General features: G+C 46.8%; 1 protein-coding gene across 17 annotated transcripts in view; it reads left to right on the top strand.

Moving 5' to 3' along the window:
- The window catches only part of PTPRT (protein tyrosine phosphatase receptor type T), a 1,049,177-nt gene that overhangs the window by 244,907 nt on the left and 777,115 nt on the right, over positions 1 to 27,155 (top strand). For all 17 annotated transcript variants that reach the window (XM_082744638.1, XM_082744637.1, XM_082744651.1 and 14 more), the window contains one exon: positions 23,576 to 23,701. In XM_082744638.1, the coding sequence (XP_082600764.1) occupies positions 23,576 to 23,701 (126 nt within the window). The remainder of the gene's footprint in view (positions 1 to 23,575; positions 23,702 to 27,155) is intronic.

Raw genomic sequence — 27,155 nt, 5'->3', positions numbered from 1 at the left:
GTTTTGTAAGACCTCCAATATGTGCCAGGGAAGTACACGGGATAAAACAGCGAGCCCTCATCACCGGGCTTCAAGGATGATCACATCATGGCCAATTTCACGGTCCTCATGTACTCCTCCTACGCACTTACCTCTCCAGTATTGTTACTACAATACTGTTTTTCCACCATTGCCAGAATTCCTCATGTTTTTGTTTTGTCAAACCCTTCCCTCACCCTCAGTTCCTGGTAACCACTGATTTGTTTGATCTTCCTGTAGCTCTGATGTTTTGAGAATCTTAGGTAAATGAGATCATGTAGCAGGTAGCTTTAGGAGCCTGGCTACTTTCCGTTAACATAAAACATTTGATTCTTGTCTGTGACGTAGCATTGATCATTAGTTGGTTCCTTTTTATTGCTAAGTAGCATCCCCTATTTGACGTTTGAACCGGGTTCTAAGGATCCAAGGACTTGCAGAATCAATGGTGTTGCCTTCGTGGGTGATTCATTCAAGAGGCTGGGGATGGGAACACAGGTCTCTAACATTCTGTTTTCCTTCAGGTGAACTGATGTGACAGAAGAATGTTAGGCTAGGAGCTAGAAAAGGTGCCATCTTTCTGACTCAGACTTAAGAGAATTTTACTTGGTCCAGTGGTGGGATTAGATTGAAGATGTTATCTTAGGGTTGATCTGGAAATGTCTTTCCTAAGAAAGCAAAAACAATCCTGGTTGTGAAATCTGTCAAGTGGGGAGTATATAGGACATTTTCGTAAACAAAGATGGATGCAACCATCATAGCTAAAGACCAAAACGAAAACTTGCAAAGTCCAGTAGTATGTGTCAAAGGTATAAGACAATGCTATATGACAGGATTTACCCTGGAAATGTAGGGAAAATTCAACAGGAGGAAATGAAATATTATTTGTTATAGTGATAAATCAAAATAGAACAACCCTATGATTAATTCAGTGGTCTCAAAAAGGCGTTTGATAAAATCCAACGCCTATTCTGATTTAAAAATTAACGAGCAACCCAACACACCAAATGCTTTGGTCTACTAGAAATTGAGAGGAAAGCACTTATGATACTAAAACAATGGGGGAAAAAACCCCAAACTTTTTCTGAATATATTTTCTGGGAGGACACCTGGGTGGCTCAGTTGGTTAAGCATCTACCTTCAGCTCAGGTCATGATCCCAGGGTCCTGTGTTGGGCTTCTTGCTCAGTGGGAAGCCTGCTTCTCCCTCTGCCTGCCACTTCCCCTGGTGTTCTTTTCCCCTCTCTCTCTCAAATAAGTAAATATAATCTTTAAAAAAAACCACACATTTTTTAAAAAAAGATTTGAGAGAGTGTGAGTGCAGTGGGAGAGGGGCAGAGAGAGAGAACCTTTTTAAAAATTTTTTATTTTTTTACTAACATATAATGTATTATTAGCCCCAGGGGTACAGGTCTCTGAATCGCCAGGCTTACACACTTCACAGCACTCACCATAGCACATACCTTCTCCAGTGTCCATAAAGAGAGAGAGAATCTTAAACAGACTCCTGCCCTAAGCACAGAGCCTAATGTGGGGCTTAATCTCATGACCCTGAGATCATGACCAGAGCTAAGACCAAGAGTTGGAACCCTAATCGAGTGTGCCACCCAGGTGCACCAACTTTTTCTAAGTCTGAAGCTAATGTCATCATTTGCGCTGGAATTTTAGAAGCATCGGCATTGAAATTGTTAGTGAGACTAAATTGCTTAGTACCTCTGTCCTTCAATGGAAAAGGTAATAATAAATCATGGCTATTAAAGGCTGAATTGTGTTCTCCGGAAGGATATATGTTGAAGTCCTAACTCTCAGTACCTCAGAATGTCACCTTGTTTGGAAATAGGGCCTTTGGAGATTTTACCAAGTGAAGATGAGGTCCTTAGGGTGGGCCCTGACACGTCAAGAGTGGGGCCCTTAGAAAAAGGCAAATTCTGACCCTGAGACGTGCACAGAGACAACATGGTGTGAAGAAATAAGAGAATGCTGTGAACATGATGGCAGAGGTTGGAGTTGTGCACTTTGAAGCCAAGAGGCACTATAGATTTCCAGCAAACCACCAGCAGCTGGAGAGAGCTTCTCCCATGACCCTCAGGAGGAACCAACCCTACATACCCACCTACCCACCTGCTGGTTTCTGATTTCTCGCCTGCAGAGCCATGAGGCAGGACATCATGTCGGTATTTTAGAGCAGCTCTGGGAAACTCTGAAGTAGCTAATATTGGGCACCCACTCTATGCCACATGCTACTCCAGGCATGTCCTATCCGTAAAGGCATTGTAACTTTCACAACAATTTTATGAAGAAGAGGTGATGATTACTGATGTTTTGTTGACCAAGAAACTGAAGCACCAAGTCATGAGCAAAAACTGTCTCAAGGCCATGTAGCTGGGAAGAGATAGGACAGCAATTTAAACTCCGTCTATTTCCTGAACTGATCTCCAGCATTACCACTAATTATGCCCTGCTCAGATCCATAATAATTACAGTTTGTTGGTACTGATATATTTAGACACCTAGATCAATGGAACAGCTAGAAACTCAGAAATAGACTCATGTCTATGTAAGCATTTAACGTACAGCAGTTATCAAGGAGTAGCTGGATTATGCAGTCATGTTCGAACAATAACGAAAATACTTTAAAAAGTAAAATAGAGTTAGACTCATATGCCACATTATACATTAAAATTATTTCTCGACGAATTAAAGATTTAAATGTATTCATAATTTAACAAGAGAATCAAAAGCTGGTACAGGTGAATATTTATTTCTTCCGCAGCATCAAATACCAGAGTATCAGATAGTCTCTGTGGGCAGTCCTGCCAGAACGGGGGATGATTTGCAGATTTTACTTGATACTCAGCTATGTCCATATGGCAGAAAAGACTCACAGGTGAAAAGGAACTAGAGAAGTGTTTAAGGATACAGAAAAGAGTTAATGTCTTTACTATGTTAAGAGCGCTCGCAAGTTAGGATACTTACCAGCTCACATGCTGATAAGCAGCTTGATCATAAAATGACTAAAGTATTTGAACAGGTAATTACAGATGAAGAAATACCAGTGGCCAGTCGAGCTGATGAAAAACCTTCAATTTTCCTACGTTAGTAACTTTAAAATAAAAACCTCTGTGTTTCACCAGTTAAACTGGCAAAGATGAAAAACAGTGAGGTGCGCCTGGGTGGCTCAGATGGGTAGGTGTCTGCCTTGAGTTCAGGTCATGATTTCCAGGTCCTGTTACCGAACCTCATGGCCAGCTCCCAGCTCAGTGGAGAGTCTGCTTCTCCTCTCTCTGCTTCTCCCCCTGCTTGTGCTTTCTCTGTCTCTCTCTCTCAAATGAATAAATAAAATCTTACAAAAGTTAAAACTGTAATACTCAGCAGCGGCGAGGATGCAGAAGAAATGAGCCATGTCACGCATTGCAGATAGGGAGTATTAATGGGAACAACTATTCTGGAAGGTTGATTGGATGATCTCTGTATAAAATTAGCATGTCCTTTGACCTTAGAGATTGAACTTTCAAAATTTTTCCAGGGGAAACCAATGTAGAGATATTCTGAAGCTTATCTCCTTGCCTTATGAATAGTAAATTAAGGAAACAAGAAAAATAAAAGGGGATTCAGTTTAGTAAATTATTGGCATACAGGATGGCAGCCATTAAAATCAGATTTTAGAACATTTTGCAAAAAACACTCCTCATGTACTAATGCACTTTAAAAGCAGGTTGCAAAGCTTTATGTTCACTTTGGTTCCAATTTTTCTTAGAAAATAAATTTATATATCAGTGGAAAAAATTTATGTATATATGCCAGTGGGGAAAAAACTCAAAATCCGTAGATCTGTGGTGCCTCTTGGAGAGGTGAGTTTGGAGGGGATTGTGTTCTTAAATTTTTAAAAAAATTATTTGCTGTAGAAATGTATTATTTTATGATTAGAATAAAGCTAATAATCCTGACCTATATATGCACATAGAGTTTTATGAATAAGTAAATGTGGATTGGGTACCCCTATAGGATGAACACACCTTCCAGATGTTAATGACACCAAAAAAGCCATGTTGTCAAATGTACTGGTGCTAATAGGAATTTTGAATAGATGTGACTTATGGGTGAGTAGAATAGTCACTGGTTAATATCTATCAACAGCTGTAACTTCAAAATGTGTGGTGTTATGAGTCCATTTTACAGGCACTCAACTCCTAATAACAATATAGTAGCTAATACATATTTAGCTCTTAACATGTGCCAGACTTTTTTCTAGGTTCTGTGTGTTTATTGTTCCTGCTAACTCCCCTAAGAAATTCTATGAGGTTGTGTATGTATGTGTATGTGTACACCAAGATTCGCCAAGTGCCTAAGATAAATAGGGGAGATTTTTTTGGAGGGGCACCATGATTTAAGAAAACGTTCTTTTGTGATTAATTTCAAAGAAGTCTTTGTGCTCGGTAATCCCCTCCACCTCCGTGAATTTGAATTTATTTCGGGCGGTGTTTTCTTACTGTGCTCTCGAATCTCTCGTGGGTACCAAGGGAGTTCTCCAGGGGCTCAGCACCGTGTGGAGACTCAGCATGTTACTCTCAGTGATCTGTTGGGTTTGAGGCTGGTGCGAACTGTAGGCTCCTTGGGGAGGAGAAGGAACGAAGGTCCTTTAAGCCCACCTTCCATCAACATCCTTCCTCTAGTCTGTATTCAGTTAAAAAGCCGATGGAGTCTCCCTGTCTTGCCTTGTAACATTGATCATTTCCAAAATAACGAGGACATGATAAAGGAGGATGTGAGAATTGCCACCGGGTCCAGGATGGAGTGCGTTGCTGTGTCCCTGCAAGTTCCTGGTATAACGAGGTGGCTGGCTAGAGTAGAGCTCTGTTTCTTGAGGTTTGCCTTGAGGTTTGTCTCCCAGGACTATTGAGAAGCAGCCGAGAGAAATCTATGGAAAAGTTAATTGACGGAGGGGCACCTGGGTGGCTCAGTCGTTAAGCATCTGCCATCAGCTCGGGTCATGATCCTGGGGTCCTGGGATTGAGCTCTGCATCGGGCTCCATGCTGGGCAGGAAGCCTGCTTCTCCCTCTCCCACTGCCCCTGCTTGTGTTCCCTCTCTTGCTGTTTCTCTATCAAATAAATAAATAAAAGAAATAAAATCTTAAAAAAAAATAAAAAAGCTAATTGACGGAGATGTGGGTGATTGTCCTGAAAAGTGAATCAGAGCAGTTCCAAACTCTCAGGTGTGCAGCAGGACTCCTAGGGGCTGTGGGCTGGGGCGTGTCACGTGATGTAGCCTGGGGCTTCTGGTGAGAAACGCCTTCAGCCACACAACCTGCAGGGAATGAAGGGGATAAAGGTAACCAGCTTTAAGGTATCCCGGAGCAGCTTACAGCTTCAAGGCTGTGATGGACGCATGGAAGGAGCTGCCAGGGAGAAGGGAAGGGAGGAGGACTGGGAAAATTTCTAAGAGTCTGAAATACCTGTTGGTCTCAGCATGGTTTAGCCAACCAGGCAAATGTCTGAATTATGGTATTTTGCCAGAGCCGTGGATAATAGCAGTGTTTTCTAGCATAGTTGCTGAATGTTATTCTCCCCAAGATAAAAAAAAAAAAAAAATCCGAAATGCATGAGAGTAACCGTGTTGGTGACTGGTACAGATCTTGCCCCCCGTCTCTGCCTGAGATCTGTTAAGTGAGAAAGGTGAGCGGTGCAGCTGTGCGGGGGGCTGTAGAGGGTTGTCAATTGCAGACCGCGGGGTGGCCCTGCAGCATGTGAGGACATTGATGGCTTCTGGGGCTGGATCCTGCTCCTTGCCCCCTTCCTGCATCCTGTGAGCTAGTTTCAGGGCCCTCCACCTGTGCAGCCGCTGTCACAGTACCTTCCCAAGGCCTGGGCAGTGGATTAAGATTGGCAGATATTTTATCAAATTATCAAAAGTAAAATAGGTCCCCCCCCCCTTTTTTTCTTAAAGTGAGTTTTAACCACTTTAACAACTGCTATAGGACTCCCAACTTTTCCTTCATCGTAATTTCCTTCTGGGGGTTGGAGGTGGGGCTTTTGGCGTAGTCAGGGACATTTTAGGGATCTAGACAGTGGAAGTTGAAATGTAGTTTGGGTTCATGGGATATTTATATCTGTAAATATATATGTTAAAGTACGCATAGTGTACAGTGTCTGTACACAAACCAAGTGTGAATACAGTGTTATCTTCTTACGGAGGAGGAAATGGAAGCCCCAAGAGGTGAACTGGCTTGTCCAAGGTCCCATGGCCATGGGCTGGCCCCCAAGATGCTTGTCATCCCTGGGTTACAGTGTGCTCAGGTGGCGGCTTTGCTTCTCTAATGGCCGGCGCTCCAGAGGCCGCGGGAGGACTCTCTGCCGCCAGCTCCCTCTGCCCACTTTTTTTTGGTCACAGTGCCTGGGGGACATGTTCCCGTGCTTGCTGGTGGCATGTGGGAGCTTCTCTCAGCTGGCTTCAGGTGAGGAGAAGTTGGGCAGTCCTCACTCATGATCGCTTTGGCTTCCGTGGCGGCTCTCGGTCCTCACCTGGAAAATCATTTTGTCCAGACTCATTGCTTTCACTCTACCCTCAGCTCTTACCTGCTCAAGTTTGGGGGCGCTCCCAGGTGAGAGAAGGTCCCAGGACCTCTAGGGAGAATGGGTTGGGCTGTAGACACTGGAAACTGCTGAGGCCTTGGAATGCTGTTGATGGAAGCCGCAGCAGGTGCTCCTGTCCGGTGTCTTCCGTCTTTCCCACGGCCCGTGACATTCCACCGGCAGAGTGTCCTTGGTTTCCCAGGGTTTCAGCCACTTCCCCTCACACCCCGCCATCTTCTCAAGACTGGGTTCTATGGTGTGTAAAACGCTGGGCACTTTGGGTGGGCCCCAGCCATCTCCCATCCTCTTAAGTCTGTGAGAAAAAGTCCTAGCACCGTGGCCTCAAACTTTACTGTTTCTCTGCTACTTTTGCATTGTTTTCTTCATTTCGGTCGGTGTTAAGGTTGGAGGGTTTGATAAATTTACATTTATGCCCACCATCTTTCTCACTGATGCTGGTTTCCATGCTGCATTTTGCATTTCCGCTTTGCGTGAAGTCCTTCATTAAGCGACTAGTCCCTGCTGGTGGCTTTATCTTCCTGTTTCAAGGGCTGGGTCTCTTTGAATCGGATTCAGGATGCTGACATTTTCTGAAGCATATTTCACATTCCCGTGGTAGATCATTTTTAGAGGTCTACTCTTTAAGTTTTCACAATGATTTCTTTTGCTTTTTCCTTTTTTTAAAAATCTGCTCATAATATTTTTTTTTTCCCCCTGAAGATTTCATTTTGTGACTACGGGTAAGAGATAGCAAAGAAGAGAGACTTCCAAGGGTCTCAAACAAGGTCTTACCCACTAGGGGGCCAGAGACTCGGTTTTCTACCTGGTAGATACCGTGTGTTTCTGATCTGCGGGTTGGCAGTGTGCAGAGAACACATGACCAACCCACTTAATTCCAGGCACATAAGGTTCAACTTCCTTCCCCCAGATGCTAACAAGTGTCGATCTGCCATTTGCATTTAAATCCATTTCAGTGTCCGCCAGATGCCTGTGATAGTTTTATTATGAGCCCTTGATTTCAGTCCGGTTGAAGTTTTCACCTTTTCTGGTGTTGTCACAGGCATCACTGTGAGGTCCTGTGAGAGACCCTAAGGGGCTTTAAGCCAGATCAGTTTCAAGTGGAACGTGACTCAGGCAAGGTCACATAGCCAGCTGGTGGCAGGGCCCAGTCTAATGTGGGGGTTCCTGTCTTGTAGGCAGATCTTCAGTCTTCGAGACCATCTGCCACTCTCGTCCTGTCAGAGGCTGAGCTGTGATGTGATTCAGCAAGTGGCAGCTTTGTTAGAAGTTCATTTCTGTTCCGCAGAACTGGAGCCTGGGGTGGAGTCCGTGCTGTTGGGGCCGCCCTCAGAGGACCGTGTGCCTTGGGCATTTTCAGATCGTTGCCGTGTGCCTGAGCCAAGGATGAGAGAAGTGTTCATGGGTCCTGGACAGGATCTCCCGGTCAGTGGAGAGGCGGAGCTGGGGCCGCTCTGAGGTCCTTGGGTCTCTTTCTTGTGCTAAGGAATTTTAGTGACTGTCCTGCTCTGTCTTTGTAAAATGTTCATCAGAAGCCACTTCCTTGCCGACTGGGAGAGCGCCCTGCTGCACGTTTGTGGGTGCCCCTCTTGGTGAGATTTGCCTCTCTGGGGAATTAAAGGGTCAGCCCTGGAGAGAAGGGGAGAGTGGGCCGGCTTAGTACTGAGCAGCGAGTTTTGCCCGCACAGCCCTAACTGCTCTTACCCGGGGCGCCATCACAGTTCCCGACTGGACGGACCCAACCGTGCCTTCCCGGTAACTGGGGCTTTCCCTTACTCGAGGCCCCTTCATGCTGTGCCCTCAAAACCCCTCCATCCTCCATTTAACGCACATTTAATGCCCTGTGGTAGATGAGGCCCAGCTGGTGGGTTTGCCCAGCTTAACTCTTTTGAGGGAGCTTCTCACACCCAGTATACTTACTGTAGCACTCAGACCTCAGGAAATATTTTATCTTTACAATTAGCAGTTTGGTGATTTATGTAATACCAGATGCTATTATTGAGTTTAATGGACTATATGGAACTTTACGTCATTAAATACCAATATACTTCTATCAAGCGAGTACATACACCGGTATCTGCCAAGTGGTCCTCAATGTGTCTGAGGCTTCTGCGTGCACGGCCTCATGCGACAGAGAAATGATGACCTTAAGGAAGCAGAGTCAAAATCCACAAGTGAAGGGAACTTGGACCGGGTTCTTACAGGCCTCTCAGTGCCTTTGTCTTTACAGTGAGAATGAGTAATTCCTGCACCGTAGGATGGCTGCGGGGATTAAGCGAGATGGCGCAGAATGGCTGGCCTGTTGCCCAGCAAGGAGTAGCTGCTCAGTGAGACTCTCTCTGTCTCCGTACCTTGCAGATGTATTTATGGAGAGCCCGTCACATTCAAGACACGATGACAGATGAACACAGCGGCGGGGGGGGGTGGGGCTTACGTGCTTTATTTCTCCGTGTTTTCATTGTCAGGCTCCCCACCTCGAACATGAGCTCCGTCAAGGAGGGGCGCACGGCTGGGTATCCCTGCTCTCTCTCTGGGGCCTCGAATGAGGTCTGGCACCCAGTAGATAATCGGTGTAGGGTTAATGGATGACCTGCAGGCGTGGGCTGAATGAATTCGGAGACGATAAGAAGGAAGAGTAAGAATTGCCAGACTGGAGATGTGTAGTGTGGTTTCTTCATGTAAGAGACAGGATGCAGCTGAGAAGGCTTGCGCTGTGGGGTCAGACTGAAAGTCCTTCTCTTCCTTACTCTGCCTTTTACTACCTGTGTGGCCTTGAGGAAGTTACTTCTCTGAGCCTCAGGTTCCAACTTTGCAAAATGACATGCTGAATCCCAATGAACTCTGGTATGCTCTAAGGGGAAATTGGATAGTGCTTGTAAAGTGCCCGGAACTTCATTATTCAGAGTCAGAGAGTGGGCACAGAAGGCTGATTTTATTTTATTTTAGTTTTTAAGCAAAGTAAAAAAATTGTAAAGCCCTGGAAAGCTTTATATGACCTGCAGATGTCCCCTCTCAGGCATTCTCGATGTCTCAGAAGAGAATATTACAAGGGTGTGCTCCTTGCTGGGCCAGGTGGGAGAACTTGGCCACGGTCTCTCCTGAGGATCTGTGAGCTAGGTCACTAATGGAGCTGAGGTCTGGAATCGGGTCAAAGGGAGCACCAGAGTCGCAAAGAGAGCCCCATGTGGATCAGGTGATTGCACATGACCCTGAACACTAGGACAGTGAGGGGAGACTCAGAAAGCTGGCCTTGCTAGGGAGGTCTTGTCAATGGAGGCTTACAAAATATGGCTGCTTCTCTCTTTTTTTTCCCCCCTTCTGAATAAATTATATGTTAGAAATAAATTACTTTGGGGTGCCTGGGTGGCTTGTGGGTTAAAACCTCTGCCTTTGGCTCAGGTCATGATCTCAGGGTCCTGGGATGGAGCCCTGCATCAGGCTCTCTGCTCAGCGGGGAGCCTGCTTCCCTCTCTATCTCTGCCTGCTGCTCTGCCTACTTGCGATCTCTGTCTGTCAAATAAATAAATAAAATCTTAAAAAAAAAAAAAAAAACTTATTTGTGGAAGAGGTTTTTCGAAAGCTAGGAATTCCTGTAGTGCTAACAATGTTCGTGGTCACTTGGGTGGTGCCCCCCGGGGGCTAAGAATGTGGTGTTTGGGATAGGAGTTCTTTGGTTCAAATCCCAGCCCTGCCATTTCCTAACTTGGAGATTTGGGGCAAGTTATCTAATTGGTTCTCTGTTTCATCATGCATAAAGTGTGGGTAGTGATAGTAGGTGTCTCATGGGGCCCTTTGAGGATACAATGAAATATCTATCGAAATGCCTTAGCACAGTGCACAGCCCATGGAAGTACTCAGTAAATGCTAGCCTCTTTACCGATGGAGGTGTGGAGGCTCAGAGATTTTTCTCTGCTCCACTGATGGTCACAAAGAAAGTGCCAGAACCAAGCCACACATCATCTTCTGATGGTGAGTCATTCAGTCTTGAGGCTTGACCATACTTGGCTTCATTCATTCATTCATTCATTCACTTGGTGTTCACCGACTTTTCCTCAAACTCTTAAACATCAAGGTGCTCAGCTCTTTGAACAGTCCTGAAGATGCAGCGGCAAATAAAACAGATGCCTGCCTCCCACCCTGGTGCACCTAGGTCCACCTTAGGAAAGTAGAAAATAAATAAGTGAATGAGTAAGTAATTTCTGAGTTATTAAGGGGTGAGTCACAACCGCACGGCACACAAAAAAGGTGATACAGTAATCGTGAACTGGAGACGGGAGGGGGCCAGTTCCTTCCCAGATGTTCAGAGGTGGTGTTTTGATGTGGGCGGTGCCCACAACCAGCCTTGTGAAGCCACACGAAGTGCTAATGGCGAGAGCGTGGCAGGCAGGGAAGGAGGAAATGCAGAGACCTCGAGGCCCCCAAGAGCTTGGTGTGGGTTTCAGAGGCTGTCAGAAGTTGGCACAGTGCCTGCCAGGGAGCCCTGTAAGCCCATCCTTCTGTGTAGAGGAAACCTTGACTCACCTTCTCCTGACAGATAAAAAAGTTTGCCAGACCCATGGCCATCTCTTTCCTTCCCTGCTCCTGCAGAAATAAACATGAAAAAGACATCTCCGTTGTGTCAGAGAAGATGAAAGATGCTATTCTGGCTTCTGAGTAGGCAGAGCTCTGGCCCCAGGCCAGGAGAGCGGGGTTCCATCCCATCTCTGCACCCCTCTCTGCAGCTTTGTGCTTTTCGTGGTTAGCCCACCTGTAAAATTAGGAGCTGGGCCAGATGATCTGTGCCCTCCCCCACTTAAATGGGGGAGAGCAGTGCAATCCCTGGATCTGACCCCAGGCTGTTTTGGATGGTGGGGCACGGGGAGGAAGATGTGCCCAGTTGGGTGGAGCTACTTTTCACGCTGGTGGACTGTGCAGCCGGTCACCAGATTGAGCTGCCTTCACTCTTAACCGAAGGTGCCCAATCTCTCCCCTGCTCTCTGATCTTTCCCTTGACTGGTTGAAGCTGAGCGCTGACCCCACACATGGGCTTCTCCTTTGCTCTTTTCTCTTGGACACACTACATGGCACTGTCCCTGCGACATTGCCACCTCTCCTGCATGCTGTCTCTCGGGTCTGCTTGGACACTGGTGCCAGGGAGGGCTGGGGTGTGTGCGAAGATGGAGATGTGCCTGCCACATTGGCCACCATGTTCTAGTACCCACACGGACCAGACTGAGCGCTGTGGCAGACCACACAGAGACGCTGGTCTGGATGGAGACCTCTAGCTCCTGGGGATGCCTGACAGTGTGTATCTTAGCAAATTGCACTCTGTCATCATGATAGAAGATACAGTCACCATTTCACAGGGTATCAGGATTTCAAGTGCCATTAGAGAGAGTTTAACTTCTTGCCTTCTCTTACGGGGGTAGACACTCTAGCCTGAGAGATTAGGTGATTTGCCCAGGGTCTCACAGCAGTAAGTGGAGAATGAAACTTGGACTTAGAGTACGGAGCACTCGCTTATCACAATCGATGCTGCTGATCTGTACAGGAAATGAAGGGCCAACTCAGGTACTTTCTTTAAAGTATTGTTTATGAGATTGTGTCACCTGAATATAATACATAACATAGCTCTCTTCCCCATGTCTAATTCATTCATTGGGACTGAACATTAGTGAGTACTCATTTGGTACCTATTTGCCAGGCACTAGTCCACGTCTTGGTGGGTAAATATTAAATTGACCCAATGCCTGTAACAACCCTCAGAGATAGGTACTGCTATCATCCTCGTTTTACAGATGGGGAAATTGAGGAACACAGGAGTTGAATAACTTGGCCAAGGTCACAAAGCTAATTACTGCCCCAAATAGCAGAGCTGGATTGCTTGTTCCAGACTCCACACTTTGGATCCCCATCTGTGTATGTCTCAGTGGACAAAGAACACCATCCACTGCCCAAAGTGGGCGTGCCTGAGGACACCAAGCTTGCTGACCTCTCCAGTTGATAGGTGGACTCTACATGGCATGGGAGTGCTGAATCAGGTTCGGGAACACCACTGTTTTCCATCAGCCCTGTCTTTTCCTGCTGTCCTGAGCTGCCTTTGGAAGTCCAAACACGTCTCTGGTCTAGAAGACCCAGCAGCAAGTTCATTACTCTCCCTTGAAGTCCCTTTGCTAACTTCCACCTTTGTTGTTTTTGTTCCTGGATTTATTATAATGGGCCAGATTAACCTGCGCTGCCTCATGAAGTCTTTGGGAGAAAGAAACAAATGAACAGATCAGACACTTTCTATAGTCCTTGGGGAAAGCTCAAGCCATCAGAGAGACATCATCTTATTTATAATAAATTCACTGTTCAAAAAGCTTTAAAACATTTTTTTTTTCCTATTAGTAGTATTGTTTCTATCTGTTGAGTCCATGAGTGTTTGACATTGGATGACTTTATAAAACATTCTACTAATTGGATTTATTAAAGCAAATAAATCAAACACTAATTGGAACGTGCCCTGCCATTATTTTTGCTTACTGAATTAGATATAATGGTGTGAAGGCCTTCTTATCATATTTGTGCACTTATTTAAACACCCCCCTGGCACACACTTCTGCAAATTCAATTAGATATTCAAAAAAAAAGGAATTCAATTTATGCAAGGCTGGTTTACATTCATTCCAGGGGCAAGGCTGACCTACTCGGGATAGGCTGCTCACCATTCTAAGCCCCACTTAGATATCGCCCAGCCTTCAAAGCATTTGTCAGCCAGTGGATGGGATCTTGAAGGCTTGGAGGTTGGGTGTTTTATTGATAGAATACGGCTGTCCACAGAGCGGGGCCAGCTTTGTGGGGGTATGATCTGTGCAGTCTCCTGGAGCCTGGTCCTTGGAGATTTTCCCATTCTTTATTTTAAGCTCTGCTGGGGCCGTGTTGAAATTCTTAATTTTTTTAGCAGGAGGCTCTGTATTTTAGTTAGCTACGGAGCCCCACCAATTTTGTAGCTTAATCTACCTTGGATGTTGCCCTGGTTTTCAAAGCTGACTCAGGAGGAAGTCTCTGGCTTGAGTCTCAGCCCTGCCCCTGTGTGGTGCTGAGAAGGTCATGTGCTCTGGTCTTGTTTTCTTGGTCCCCGAGACCACACGCTGGGATGTAGGGGACATGCTGATTTAAATATGGGGAGCTCTTGTGCAACTCTCAGCCCTTATCCCAGGGGTCAGGAATGTAGCTTTGGAAGACAAGACAACAGGGGACACATTCTCCTCCACTCCCCAAAGGAAGGAAGAAACATTCTACGTCTGGGAACTGGGAAGGAGGTGTTAAGAAGCCCATGACCTCATACAGACAACAAACACTCAAATGGTGAAACATGGTCCTTCTCTGGGACTGGGTTAAAATTAGACATTTTTATGACATTAAAGTGAATGTCCACACAGAGCAGCCTGCAGACCAGTTCTAGACCTTCACTGGTTTTGATGCGGCCCGCCAGTGAAGAATGGTTTTTACGTTCTGAAATGCTTAGACAAATCAAAAGAAGAGTATTGTTTTGTGACATGTGCAGATCCTAATGCAATTCAAAGTGCAATGTCAGTAAACATTGAATTTCTCTATTGAAGGCAACTCTGCTCATGCTTCTTTTCTTATTGATGGCCGCTTCTGTGCCGCAGTGGTTTGGCTGTGCCATGGTGACACACACTGGGTGACCCACTGAAGTGAGCAGAATTCTGGAAGAGCCTCCAATACCTCTAGCCCCTGGCATGCCTGCCCTGTGTAATCCCCATTCCTTGGGTGGGACTGTGATTAGGATGGACTTCATTGCCATGATCAGGTCATCTTAGTGATGAAGGTCAAGGAATTTTGCAGACGTAATGAAGGCCCCAAATCAGCTGGTTTAATTAAGTTAATCAAAAAGGAGATGGTCTTGGATGGAGCTGACGGAATTGGACAAGCCCTCAGAAAGGACTGTGCTCTGTCCAGAGCAGAAAATTTGGAGCATGAGAGCCAGGAACCGTGGACAGCATCTAGGGGCTTGAGAGTATCCCAGGGATGGGAGCCAAGCAGAGGATATGGACCTCCGTCCTATAACCAGGAACTGAATTCTGCCCCATACCATCTGAGTTCCAAACAGGACTTAAACCCCAGAAAGAAATGGCAGTTGCCTGACACCTTGTGAGGCCCTGAGAAGAGACACTAGCCTGAGACCCCACCTCCATTTCTTCTTCTCCCCAGCACACTGTGGCCTCCACTCTACATTGAAGAGATGCCTGTCTCCCTGCCTTGACCTCCAGGACTGCAGACCGGCATCTTGAGCCGAGGCAGTGACTGGGGCCCCAAGACTTGGAGGATGGCTCAATGTTCCTCTCATGGGGATTAGAGAATTGCTGTATAGCTGCCCATTTGTCTCAGCCAGAACTTCCTTTGAAGGCCAAGCTTGCCTTCCAAGTTCATGGTCATGACAACCTGGTGTAATGGGTAAGAATGCAGACTGACCTTGTCAGTCTGGGTTCAAAGCCTCCTCTGGCACTTGTGATTTCTGTGATCTTGGGGGAGTTGTGTTTTTTTTAAAGAATTCTAGTCTTTATTCCTGACTTGTTTAATGGCTCTAGTGTGTTGATCACTTATTCCTAATTACTCTTTAATTCTTAAATTTAATTTCTTTTCAGTGTTCCAAGATTCATTGTTTATGTACCACATCCAGTGCTCCATCCAGGGTAATACATGCCCTCCATAATACCCACCACCAGGCTCACCCAACCCCCCCACCCAAAACCCTCAGTTTGTTTCTGAGTCCACAGTCTCTCATGGTTCGTCTCCCCCTCCGATTTCCCCCAATTCACTTTTCCATTCCTTCTCTTACTGTCCTCCATGTTATTCCTTATGCTCCACAAGTAAGTGAAGCCATATGATCATTGACTCTCTCTGCTTGACTTGGGCTAGTGTTGATTTCCTCATCTCTACAACAGGCCTGTATGTATGTGTGATGTGTCTCATGGGGTGATTGGGATAATTAAATGGGCTACTATTGGTGAGCACTTAGAATAGTGTCTGGCCTATAGTTCAGCACCCGACATGGGGTGTTGGTTGTTACTTTTACTCAAATTTACTTGGGACTTGTGTCTGCCCAGTAGCTTTGTGTCCACATCTCTGACCTTAAGCCATGATTACCAAGCTCTGCTAGCATTGTGCTCTTTAGTCCCGCTCAGACCCTGCTCACCGGGTAACCTTGAGCAGCCGGCTTCTCTTTCTGGGTCTGCTGCTGGCGCTCTCATTTCTCCTCTTAGGACTCCTTGGTCCGCACGTGTCTCACCTCACTCTTCCCCTTGTTCGATGGCCTGAATGGTTTCACCTGGGCTCATCCCTTGTCCTCCCTTCACACTCTGGGTTCCGACTTTCCCTCTGTCCTGGGCATTTGCAGGACCAGGGTAAATGCTCTTAAAAGGTTTAGTCTCAGGGTGAGTTCCAGATCCCTACCATGCTCCAATGCCTCCACTGGGTTCATCTTGGCCCCCAAGGGAAGCCCAGTGGAAGATGCACCAGAGTCCCCCTTGTGGGGTCTCAGCCTGGCTCCCCTGCCGCCATGTAGTCAGCCATTCATGGAACAATGAGGTCAGGCAGAGACGGTGGACTGGATGCTGAGCGAAGAGATATAGGGTGTTCCCCTGCTTTCATGGAGCTTTGGGTCTTGGAGTTGGAGGGACACAGTCCTGTGGTCCCATTTCTCCCTTTCCTGGGGTCCCCAGTGCTGGATGTACCCTTAGAGCACCTGGAGAGGAGGATATTTAGTGGGCTATGAGAGTTTTGATTTTTTGGTCTATACTTGCCACGGGATGGGGTGTGACGGTTTCATCTTCCTCATGGCCCGTCACCTTGGTGGTTCATGCTTATGTTTGTCAGTCAAAGTCATGAGCTTTACTGGAAGGGGCACTGGCCATGTAGAGCAAGTGAAGGCAAATTTCTGCCATTTTTTAAGATGTTTTGTCCAGTTTTCTCTCTTTTCATGCTCCGCCACTGGATGTTACAGGCACAGCTTTTTTTTTTTTTTTTTTCCTTTTCCTTTTTCTCCCCTGGTAACAGCAGGATGAAACTTGGATTTTCTGAACACACACAGTGTTCTAAGAGCAGCAGGGCCGAAGCAATGGAAAATATTCAGACTTTGGTACCATTAAAGCCTGAGACTAATGTCTTGACTTTACTACTTCATGCAGGTTAGTTTACTTCTCTGTAAAATGGGTACACACAAGATGGCCTGACCTGCGGGGACGGGTATATGCACAGTGGCCAATAAGAGGAGATGATAGTATTGTTACTGCTTTTTGTGGGGTCATTTCTTTCTCCCTGAAATTCCTAGTTGGGCACATCCCTTAGTAGCTCTGAGGACAAGTTTTCATGTGTAAAATGGAGAAAGCAACACTTCTTTCTTAGAGGAGGTGTTGGCATACAACAGTCCTTAGGTAAGAGGGGGCCTACCACCTGTTTTTGTAAATAAAGTTTTATTGGAACACAGCTACATCCATTTGTTCATGTATTGTCTCATGGCTCCTTTGACTTTATGACGCCTGAGTTGAGTGGTTGTGACCGAGACTATGGCTATAAAGTTGAAAATTTTTACTGTTGAGCTTTTTGCAGAGAAAGCGTGTTGATCCCTGTCTTAGAGAGTGGTGGTAGTTGGACTTACCTCCATTCGTGTACACACATCTATAAATCCATACTTACTCAGCTCAAGTGCAGTGCCTGGCATATAGCAGAAGCTCAGGAAATCTTTAGTTCTTTTTCAGAACTTAATTCTGTTCAAGAAAATACAGGATCATATCTGAGAAATGCAGAGGCAGACACATTTATGTTTTTATTGAATTCTATTCCTTTCTCATTTTCAAAAGAAGAGCTCATGTTTAAAAAAAAATTCTGATTGGCACTATAAACTTTATTTATGCTTTAATGTATCTTAAAGTATGTATCCTGCACTATTTTTACTTCCCTTACAGATGCTGATATGCGATACATTACCAAACCCAAATGGGTTTTCGGAATCCAATTTCCTAGCTACAGTTTTCCATTTCTCTGTTGACTTTTTATGTTTGACTCACATCAGTGCATCTGGGGCCTTTGCCACATTCCGACCTCAACCTATCCGGGGAAATCGCTCGTCTGCCTGGGTGCCGGGAGGTAGGGCTGGGTCCTTTGCCTGCGGCTGCACTGCCCCGTCCTTCCACGCATGATGTGGGTCTTCTCCAAACCAGGCTCTGTGCTCTGGAGGCTGAGCCTGATTCCTGGAGTGGGAGTAGGCTATGGGGTTTTTTTGTTCCCCTCCCCCTACGGATGACTGTGGTGAGGTTGACCTCAGTTAAATGGGTCTGCCTGTTCTTCAGAATTGCATGAGGTGAGCATCCAGATGGGAGTCTTTTGGGGAGCTTTCCAATCATTAGTCTTTTTTAAGTAGCCTGCTACAACCACCTGCAGAGAGACGGCCAGGAACCTTCTTTGGTCAGGCATTAAGGACCTAAGGAGTTGCACCAGGAGAGTAAACCCCATTTTTGAGAGTAAGAGGACCAGCAGTGAGACTCAAAAATTATCAGGTGTTCGCATGTCTCATGCCACGGGTCCGGGGACAGCTGGGCTCTCCCTTCTCCTCTTCTTGCTGGCTCTCAGGAGCCAGTGCCTGGCTGGCGGCATGACTCTGCATCTCTGTGGCTCCTAACAGTTCCCAGGTCTCGCTGAGTCTCTGGAATCCTTAACCCTTCCCACTGCAGAGTTTCCTGGGGATCCGTGATGCACACCAGAAAGCGGAGGCCCCGAAGCGAGGAGGAGATGCGAGCTGGGGGGGCTGTCCCAGCTGCAGTGTGGGCTGCTGTCAGGATGTTTCATCTTGAGCTCATAACCACTCTTCCTCAATCTGTTGGTAGAGAGGAAGAAAATTCAGGGAGGATTGCTTAAAAAAAAAAAAAAAAACACCAAAAAACCCAAGAAAACCCCTGAAGTATATTTTTTCTCTTAGATAGCTTTTAAAACTTGTCCCTGGGTCAAGCCAGATGACTCTACATTGAATCCTATGGAGTCCCAGTGAGCTTTCCCCCTGCTTGTATGTCTGGGTCATATTCCCGATTTATGTTGAGAATGGCTGTGAGGATCAGACTCATGTCATTGGCCATGCACTCCTTGCGTGGATTTTGTTTCCGACACTGTTCTTGATGGGGAAAGGGATTTCTGCTGCCATTGGTCTGGGTGGAGAAGTTCTTGTGTGGGCTAAGCACCTGGAATGGTTGCAATTTCCGTGTGTGATTTGGCTTTTATCTTATGAACACGGAGTGTCCAACATCGGAACAGATTTTTCCTTTTTCTTGTGGCCTTTGGAAGCTCAGAACCAAATACCTAACTCCCTTTTAGCAGGCAGACATGTAGGAAACTTTTTTTTCTTTCCCTGTTCTCGATTGTTTTTTGCTGTCAGGCTTGACGTGCTGGACTTCCAGCTTCTGTGTTCATCGAGCCACCGCGGGACTGTGAGCGGCGTTCGGGGATCGGGCAGACCCCCTCCTTTGAATGGGATCTTAGGGCTTCAGCACGTCCCTGTGAAGGTGTTCCTCGCATTTTTGCACCTTAAGTGTATGTTGGTGGGACCAGCTTTCCCTGCGCTCTGCCAACCACACGAGCATGAGAATTCTCTATGTCGATTCTGTGCCTCTACACAGTACACATAAAATAAACAAACAAAACCCACATACAACCCCCCCCCCCCAAAAAAAAAACCCTTGTTAAATGTTTCTAGAATAAGCAAAGGAATGCATTCTAATGGAGAGACCCAACCACCTTGGAAGCCCTTTGTCTGCATGATCCTCTCTTGTAACCTTCTAAGTGAAAGGCTTGGTCCTTGCTTTGGGGGAATACATTCTTTCTTTGGTCTTTTAGAGCATGGGTTGTGCGGTTAGGTCACCACAGAATTAATCTTGGCTCTAACACTCCCTTCTATGTGAGTTGAGAAGGCCACTTAACCCCCTCTGTACATTAATTACCTTGTACTTATAATAGGGATAATAACCTGCCTCATCAGGTTGCAAGCATTAAGTGAAAGCAAATGAGATAAAATATGTAGTCAGTGTCTAGTGTAGGGCCTGGCATGGAGCAGGTGCTTGAGGGAGAACGTGCTTCTTGCATTTGAGAGGGTGCAAAAGCTTCTGCTGGGGTCATGCTTAACCCCTGATCCCCCTGAGGGATAAGACAAGTTGTTATTCTGCTCTTGGAAGGTTAATACTAGTACGGCTGCCCAGGTGACTGGTTGGCTCTCTTCCAGCGCGTGTCTCAGGGATCTACACATCATTTTTCTTTTGATGCCACTGCCTTCCCCTATAGTTTTGAAGGTCCTCACAGCAGGGGCAGATGAGGAAGGGTTTTTGTAAGAATCATTTTTATGGGCCAGTCATGCCACATGCAAATGGTGGATATCACTTTGTTACATGCAGTTCTAGGGCTTCCTACCTGGTCTTCCCCAGATGGAAGTGGCTTGGAGACACAGTGCTCTTTTTTTTTTTTTTCTTTTTTCTTTTTTTTAAAAATAGAGGTAGGGAGGAGCAAAGGGAGAGGGGGAGAGAGAGAATCTTTTTTTTTTTTTTTTTTAAGATTTGATTTATTTGAGAAAGAGCGCACAAAGAGTAGGGGGAGGGGCAGAGGAAGAGGGAGACTCAGACTCTGCAAGCAGGTAGCCCAACATGGGGTGCTGTCCCAGGTCCCTAGGGTCATGACCTGAGCTGATGGCATATGCCCAACCACCTGAGTCACCCAGGTGCCCCATCTAATGTGTGCACAAAAGAGAAGACCTAAGCAGTTTGCCATACAGGTAGCGTGGTCTTGGCCAATCTTTCCTTCTCTAACCCTGGGGGCTGGTCTCCGTTTAGGATGCAGAAGTTTCTCGTGGACACTGAAGATTCTGCATGTGCTCCTTGCTTAGCAATTCCAGCACGTCAGGATCTGTTGTCCGTGGCACTGACCTGATTCATTTGTCTCTCCAGGCTGGGCTCCTGGCAGGTGATGGCAGGGAGATCGTAGAGGAAGAAGGTTGGCTTTCTGGAGAGCAGCCCACCTGCTGCCCTCACCGTTTTAAAATTGTAAGCGTAGTGGGTCTGGGGCATTCACACTCTACTGCAGTTTGGGAAGTTTGTAGGGATTTGGGAGGATCACTTGGGGGTTGCCACACAGACCACGTAGGGAGGGAGCTTCCTAGTTGGGATGGGAGAGAGACTGAGCACAGGGGGCTCTGTGCTCACTGTTACTGTTACTTCGAAGCAGAGCTTTGTCTGTGTCAGGTGTCCCATTGCATTATTGGTTCAGTCACTCAACAGATACTGAAGCCCTACTATGTGCCAGAGCTGTTCCCAGCCGTTCTGATGCATACTGTCTAGTGGAAGCTGATCCGTTACCTTCCTCCTTGCCTTACAGAGGCCCTCCTCCTCCACTGTACCCGGGCTGATGTGTCCTCTCCTACCCTTTCCTCTCATGGCCTGGGCCTCCTGTCCTTGCTTGTTGACTTTTGTCCATGCGCACTGGTCACCGCCCTTCTTCCCTGGATTACTAGCTGCCCATGGCTGCTCTGTGTGGCCAGCTCTTTCCCAGGAGCTGGGTGGAGTGGAGGGACAGGAGAGCCTAGGACAAGAAACTGTTTCTGGAACCCCAAGCCCGTGGTCCCCTCTCACGCACCCCAGCCACAGCAGCCTCTGTGGCCCGATGCTGAAATGTGTGCGGGTTTCTTTATTGACTTGTTGACTGTTAGTCTGTCTTGCTGAAGAGTGATAGCAGGCTGCTTCTACGGATCGCTGGATAGCCAGGGTCTTGGGCTCTGTTGGATCTGCACTAAACAGTTGTTGAAAGGGGGCACCTGGGGGGCTCATTCCGTTAAGCGTCTGAATCTTGATTTCAGCTGAAGTCACCATCTCCAGGTTGTGAGACGGAGCCCTGCGGTGGGCTCCGCACTGGGCGTGGATCCCGCCTGAGACTCTCTTTCTCCTCCTCGGTCCTCCCCACTCCCTGCTTGTGCTCCTGGGCTCTCTCGAATCAATGCATCTTGAAACAACTACGATTGTTGAATTGAAGGATGAATAAACTAAGTTCTATATTTTAGTTCCTACCAAGGCATCAGCCAGTTTCCTCACAGGAAATTTCTTTTTTTTTTTTTTTAAAGATTTTATTTATTTATTTGTCAGAGAGAGAGGGAGAGAGAGCGAGTACAGGCAGACAGAATGGCAGGCAGAGGCAGAGGGAGAAGCAGGCTCCCTGCCGAGCAAGGAGCCCGATGCGGGACTCGATCCCAGGACGCTGGGATCATGACCTGAGCCGAAGGCAGCTGCTCAACCAACTGAGCCACCCAGGCGTTCCGCCTCACAGGAAATTTCTTACTGGCTGTCACCTTCTGTGCGTTTCTGCTTTTTATTGTTTCTTGCATTCCTCTCTCCCTCTCCTCTGCTTTTTAATCTAGATATCTACACAAGACACCCCAAATTCCTGTGACCTTTTTGGACTAAGTTATTGAATACTCTCCACTCAAGCCCAAAGCCCTGTATTAACAAAGTAGATCCAGCTTTCCTTAACCCAGCCAAGACTCCAAATTGGGGTGCTAAGGGCCAGCTCTGCCGCATTCTCATTCACAGCAAGGAGGAAAACTGGAGAAAGCCTTTGGAGCCTTTGACAATGTAGTTTTTTTTTTTTTTTTTAAAGTGGTGTTGTGACTGTCTTCCATATTATACCTATCAACGGGACTTCCACCCCACTAAGCAGAGGACATCCCAGGCCTGGGTGCAGAGAAGGGCTTTCGTCCTTGACAGCTGGTGGAGAAGGTGGTATGATGTTAGGGGAGGTTGTAGACACCGGCTGCGGCTAGTGAGGGATGGCTTCTGCATGTGGATCAGAACCATGTGTGCCTGGGTGATGGGGAAGCAGAAGTGTGGAAAGGAGGGAGATGGTGTTGTGATGAGACCTGAGCAGCAAGGAGATGGGGAGGCAGCGGCAGAGCTGGATTGGGTGTGAAACTGGGCCTGGGAGACGAGTCCAGAAGCTGCGGTAGAATGCTGTGTCCCGCCAGCTCACCCTGGGTGTGCTTCCTCCCCCTCGGACCCCTCCTGCTGGGTCTGCCAGAGCCCTGATCAGTCCTCATTCGGGATGTCACGGCCCCTGTTTCTCCAGGCCAATCAGCAGTTCCTCCTTGGAGCCCTGGTTCTGTGCCCTGCATCTTTGTCAGCGTCCCGTGGAGGGGACCTCCGGCCCCCTGAGCATATGCTTAATAAATCCTTGTCGGAATTGAATTGATACAACTTCCTATTAAAATGGTGGATGACTTTAAGCACTGTGAACGTTGGCTTTACTATCTTCCCAGGGCACGATTGTCTGATTCTTCCACAAATTTGATTTTTGTGCCATGAAACAGGAGTTTTCACCAACTGCTCTCATAGGGCAGGGGACAGATGTGGGGGATTTATTCTGTGCCACTTACTCTTGGCTTTGTTACTCCATGTCATCCTCATGGTGTTTCTGTCCAGTGGCTCTTTCCCTCCATGTCACAGGTGAGGAGACTGGGATGCGCGTGGGCTGCCGCTGGCCCACATCTGCACGGCTGAGATCTGAGGCTGGTCTGGCCGGGCTCTGGAGCTGGTGTTCTCTCTGCTGTCCCCAGGGTCTCTCCCTGTGGCAGGAAGCAATCACAGAGGCATGCCCTGGCATTCATTTTTCCTGCTTAGAATGAGACATCGCTGTTTACTTTCTCAGGAAGGAAGATTGAAATCAATGTAACTGGCCTTATTAACTTTTTTAAATGGGGGGGGGTGCGCCTGCAGATACCAGCACCTTTCTCGAGAGCACCAAAGCAAATATAAAAATCCAATTTGCTTGCCTTTTTTTTTTCTTTGTTTTTTTTAAAATCTCCTCCGGAGTTTAACATTCAGAGCTGTAAATGAAGAGCTGATGAGACGGGGGTAACGAACCAAGTCTCAGACACAAGGATGTATTTACCCATATCTCTTTTTGTCTGTAGGCGGCTGTTCCTTTGATGAGCACTACAGCAACTGTGGTTATAGCGTGGCCCTGGGGACCAATGGATTTACGTGGGAGCAGATTAACACGTGGGAGAAACCAATGCTGGACCCAGCGGTGCCCACAGGTACGTGACCCACGGGGTTGGAGGCTGTGTTGACGATGACTCACTTTTGGGATGACTTGTGGGGACAGACTTTCTTAGGGGGTCTGAGAGGGCGATACACTGTTTCATTGGTAGTACGTTTCTCATCCCCAGGGGTATTCAAACCAAGGCTGAGTGAATTCTTAAGGTAGGGGGTAGGACTCACATGTCACGGGGATTCAGGAACCTTTAGCATTTCTTTTAGTTCAAGATCCTAAGACTTAGCTACAAGTTAGGGCGTCCCTAGGTTTTGCTTAGGAACCTAAGAGTAGTTGGATTTTGTGGGAGAGAAACTCTGAAGAATGAGGTCATTCCTTTTCTTCCAGGACAGGCACATAGCTTGTATATATCTAGGGAAACTGGCCCAGTCAGAATATTGCTCACAAAGTTAATGTTCTGACATCCCGAATGCCCAGCTTATCCTTGACCAGCGGAGCTAAAGGGCTAATGTACTTTCCTGATGGATAGCTGCTTGCGACAGGCGTATGAGAGTGAAAGCTGATGTATTCTACGGGAGATATGCTGGGAGAGGAATGCTCAGAGTACATTTGGGGTGGGTTGGGCTTGGGTGAGCGGACTCTTGGAAAGGCTTACCTAGGGACCTGAGCTGGGAAGTGTTGCCACTCTGGGAACACGAGGGTCATCTCTTTGAATGTGTGATCCCAGGGTCAGCGGTAAAGATGCCAGGTTATTGGAGAAGCAGCGTCATGTCTGTGGTTCCTCCCTGTGCAAGTGCTCCCTCTAACCCATGTTTGTCTTATTTTTTCCCCAAGATCTTCTGGCACTCTTCCTCACTTTGGCCGCTAAATATGGGAGATCTCAGACTTGTTCTATACTGTTTGCATGTGTATTAAGTTCTGCAGAGAAACAGAATGACTAGGACATAGAGAGAGATACATTTAAGAGCAGATTTAGTACGGGCATTGGTTCAGACTGCTGAGCAGTGCCGTGCTCTGTGGTCTGCGAGCTGGAGAACCAGGAAAACTGGTGGTCCCTGAAGTCCTGAGAATCCAGGGCTGATGGTATACACCTGATAGGAGTTCGAAATCCCAAGAATCAGGAGCACTGATGTTTGAGGGCGGGAGGAGATGGGTGCCCTTAGTTCAAGGAGACAGAACGAATTCACCCTACCTTCCCCTTTTTGTTCTGTTTGGGCCCACAAGGGAGTGGATGATGCCTCCTGAGTTGGGGAGGGCCCGGCTGCCTTACTCAGTTTGCCGATTCAAATGCTAATCTATTCTGGAAATCCCTCCTGGACACTCCCAGAAATAATGTTCTAGCAGCAATTTGAGCATCTCGTAGCCCAGGGAAGTTGACATACAAGAATAACCATCACACTCTGGCTGGCCTTCCCCTGCTCCTGTGCCTTCATTTGCCATCAGACCTCTTGTATGAACTCTAGACCTGCACCTGCACTGCCTGGCTGCCGCGTCTTCTTGCCATGCTCTGGGGAGGGGGTCGAACAGGAGGCCACTAAGCTGGAGACAGAGAAGGTGCTCCGGAAGGTGCAGGTTAGGGTGTGGCCTGCGTGGCCTCAGTGACTGTGAGTTTGGCTCCAAAGCAGGTTACTGGATGGTTCTGTATAGTTCGAGTTAAAGGTGTAAATTGTCTAAATTTTTCATGAGTATAGATACCAGCCCCAGGTGAAGTAAATCAGTGTGAAGGTACAGAATTGAGCTTTGCATATCTGATAGGATCTTGCTTGGCCGTGAGCAGAGTCGCCAACCACGACACGTGCCCCGTCGTAAGGTGACCGCGGGACAACCTGTATGCCTGTCGCCCCATCGTCATTTTTAACACGGCTGACTTTATTCTCAGAAGTGTCTTGGTTTAGATGATAGAATCGCTCATTCTGTTAGGGACCCACAGAAACCAGAACACTCTGCTGAAACGTACCACATGCTCCGTTTTGCCTGGCCATCTTTGTGGTTGGCGGGATACCTCCAGATCTTCTGGTATGTGCATGTGCTTTGCATGCACACATAATTTCTTCCTGCCTCTCCTTAGCCCACCTGTAGGGTCTTGTAGGCTCTCCAAACTCAACAGCTCCAGCACTGAGCTCCTGATTCCCATCTCCCACTCCCTGTGCGCTTGCTTTGCCTTGTTCCTTGTCAGGAAAGACCACTCTCCATAGAACCTTCTACTCCACCTCATTCCCTTGTTCTACCCCTTGGTGTCTCAGCATCATCACGGTTTTCTTGCGATAGCATTTCCGAGATACTTCGGCTTGGGTCCGTTCTTTCTGCTAATACTCCCATTGCGTCCGACGCTTTTTCTCAACAAGCATGTTACAGCAATGCACGTCACAGTGGATGTTGTTCGTACCGTGTATGTTTTACCCCCAGATGAGACATTCTTTGTGCCTGGGGACCATGACAGTCCTGTCCATAGCTTTATCTTAGTGCTTCATACAGTGCATCCTACCTGTTATGAACAAAATAACATTTCTTTGGATGGATGCATGGATGGATGGTCAAATAGCCTTTATCAAGTGTATTTTGCCTTTTTTTTTTATTTTTTTAATTTAAAGATTTTGTTTGTTCTCTGTTCCTTATTATTTCTTTTTTGAATTGAGGTACAGTTGACATACAATGTTGTATTAATTGTGGGTATGCTACGTAGTGACTGAACAAGTCTGTATGCTCTGCTCTGCTCACCCCAAGTGTAGCCGTCATCTGTCTCCGTACACTGCTCTTATAACACCATTAATACTCCCCGGGCTGTGCCTTTCATCCTCGCGAGCCGGTCTCATTCCATTACTGGATTTCCGTTATCTCCCACCCCCCCTTCACCTGTTTTGCGCATACCCCTATTTTTCTTCCCTCTGGCAACCATCGATTTATTCTCTGGACTTACGGATTTGATTCTGCTGTTTGTCTCTTCATTTGTTTTTTCGACTCCATGTGTAACTGATGTCAGATGTTATTTGTCTTTCTCGGACTGATTTCACTATCGATTGTTTCTTTAAATGGAGAAATGCATGATAAACTGCTGGCAATGCCTCTGGGCCCTCTATTACCTGATGAAATTTTCATCTTTCATCATTCAAGGTGAATTCATTCAAGATGCATTTTTCATCTTTCCTATAATCTTTCCATTTTACAGATCGGGAAACCAAGGGTCTGAAAAGCTGAGAGACATTGCTTTTCCCACCGTGCCAATCTCTCTTCCCAAAGGAGTGACTCCTGCTTCTAATCTTGATGTTCTCAGCCCCTCATTATGGCAGAGCGTCATTTCATAAATATTGGATTGTGCTAATACAATCTTCTGAGCTTTTCTAAATAAAGGCATTTGATAATGATCACTGAAATTATTCTGTCATGATGCGCCGGTGGATTTCCACGGCTCTGTGTGCTTCTTAAGCAGAGAGGCATGAAAGTGAATTTGGATTAGGCAAATTGTTTGTTCTTCTCCTGGGCAAAAACTGAAATCTTAC

This window comes from Mustela nivalis, assembly GCF_964662115.1.
Source record: "Mustela nivalis genome assembly, chromosome: 8".
NCBI lineage: Eukaryota > Metazoa > Chordata > Mammalia > Carnivora > Mustelidae > Mustela > Mustela nivalis.
The sequence above is the reverse complement of the archived record's forward strand: the minus strand, read 5'-3'. Positions and strand labels throughout refer to the sequence as shown.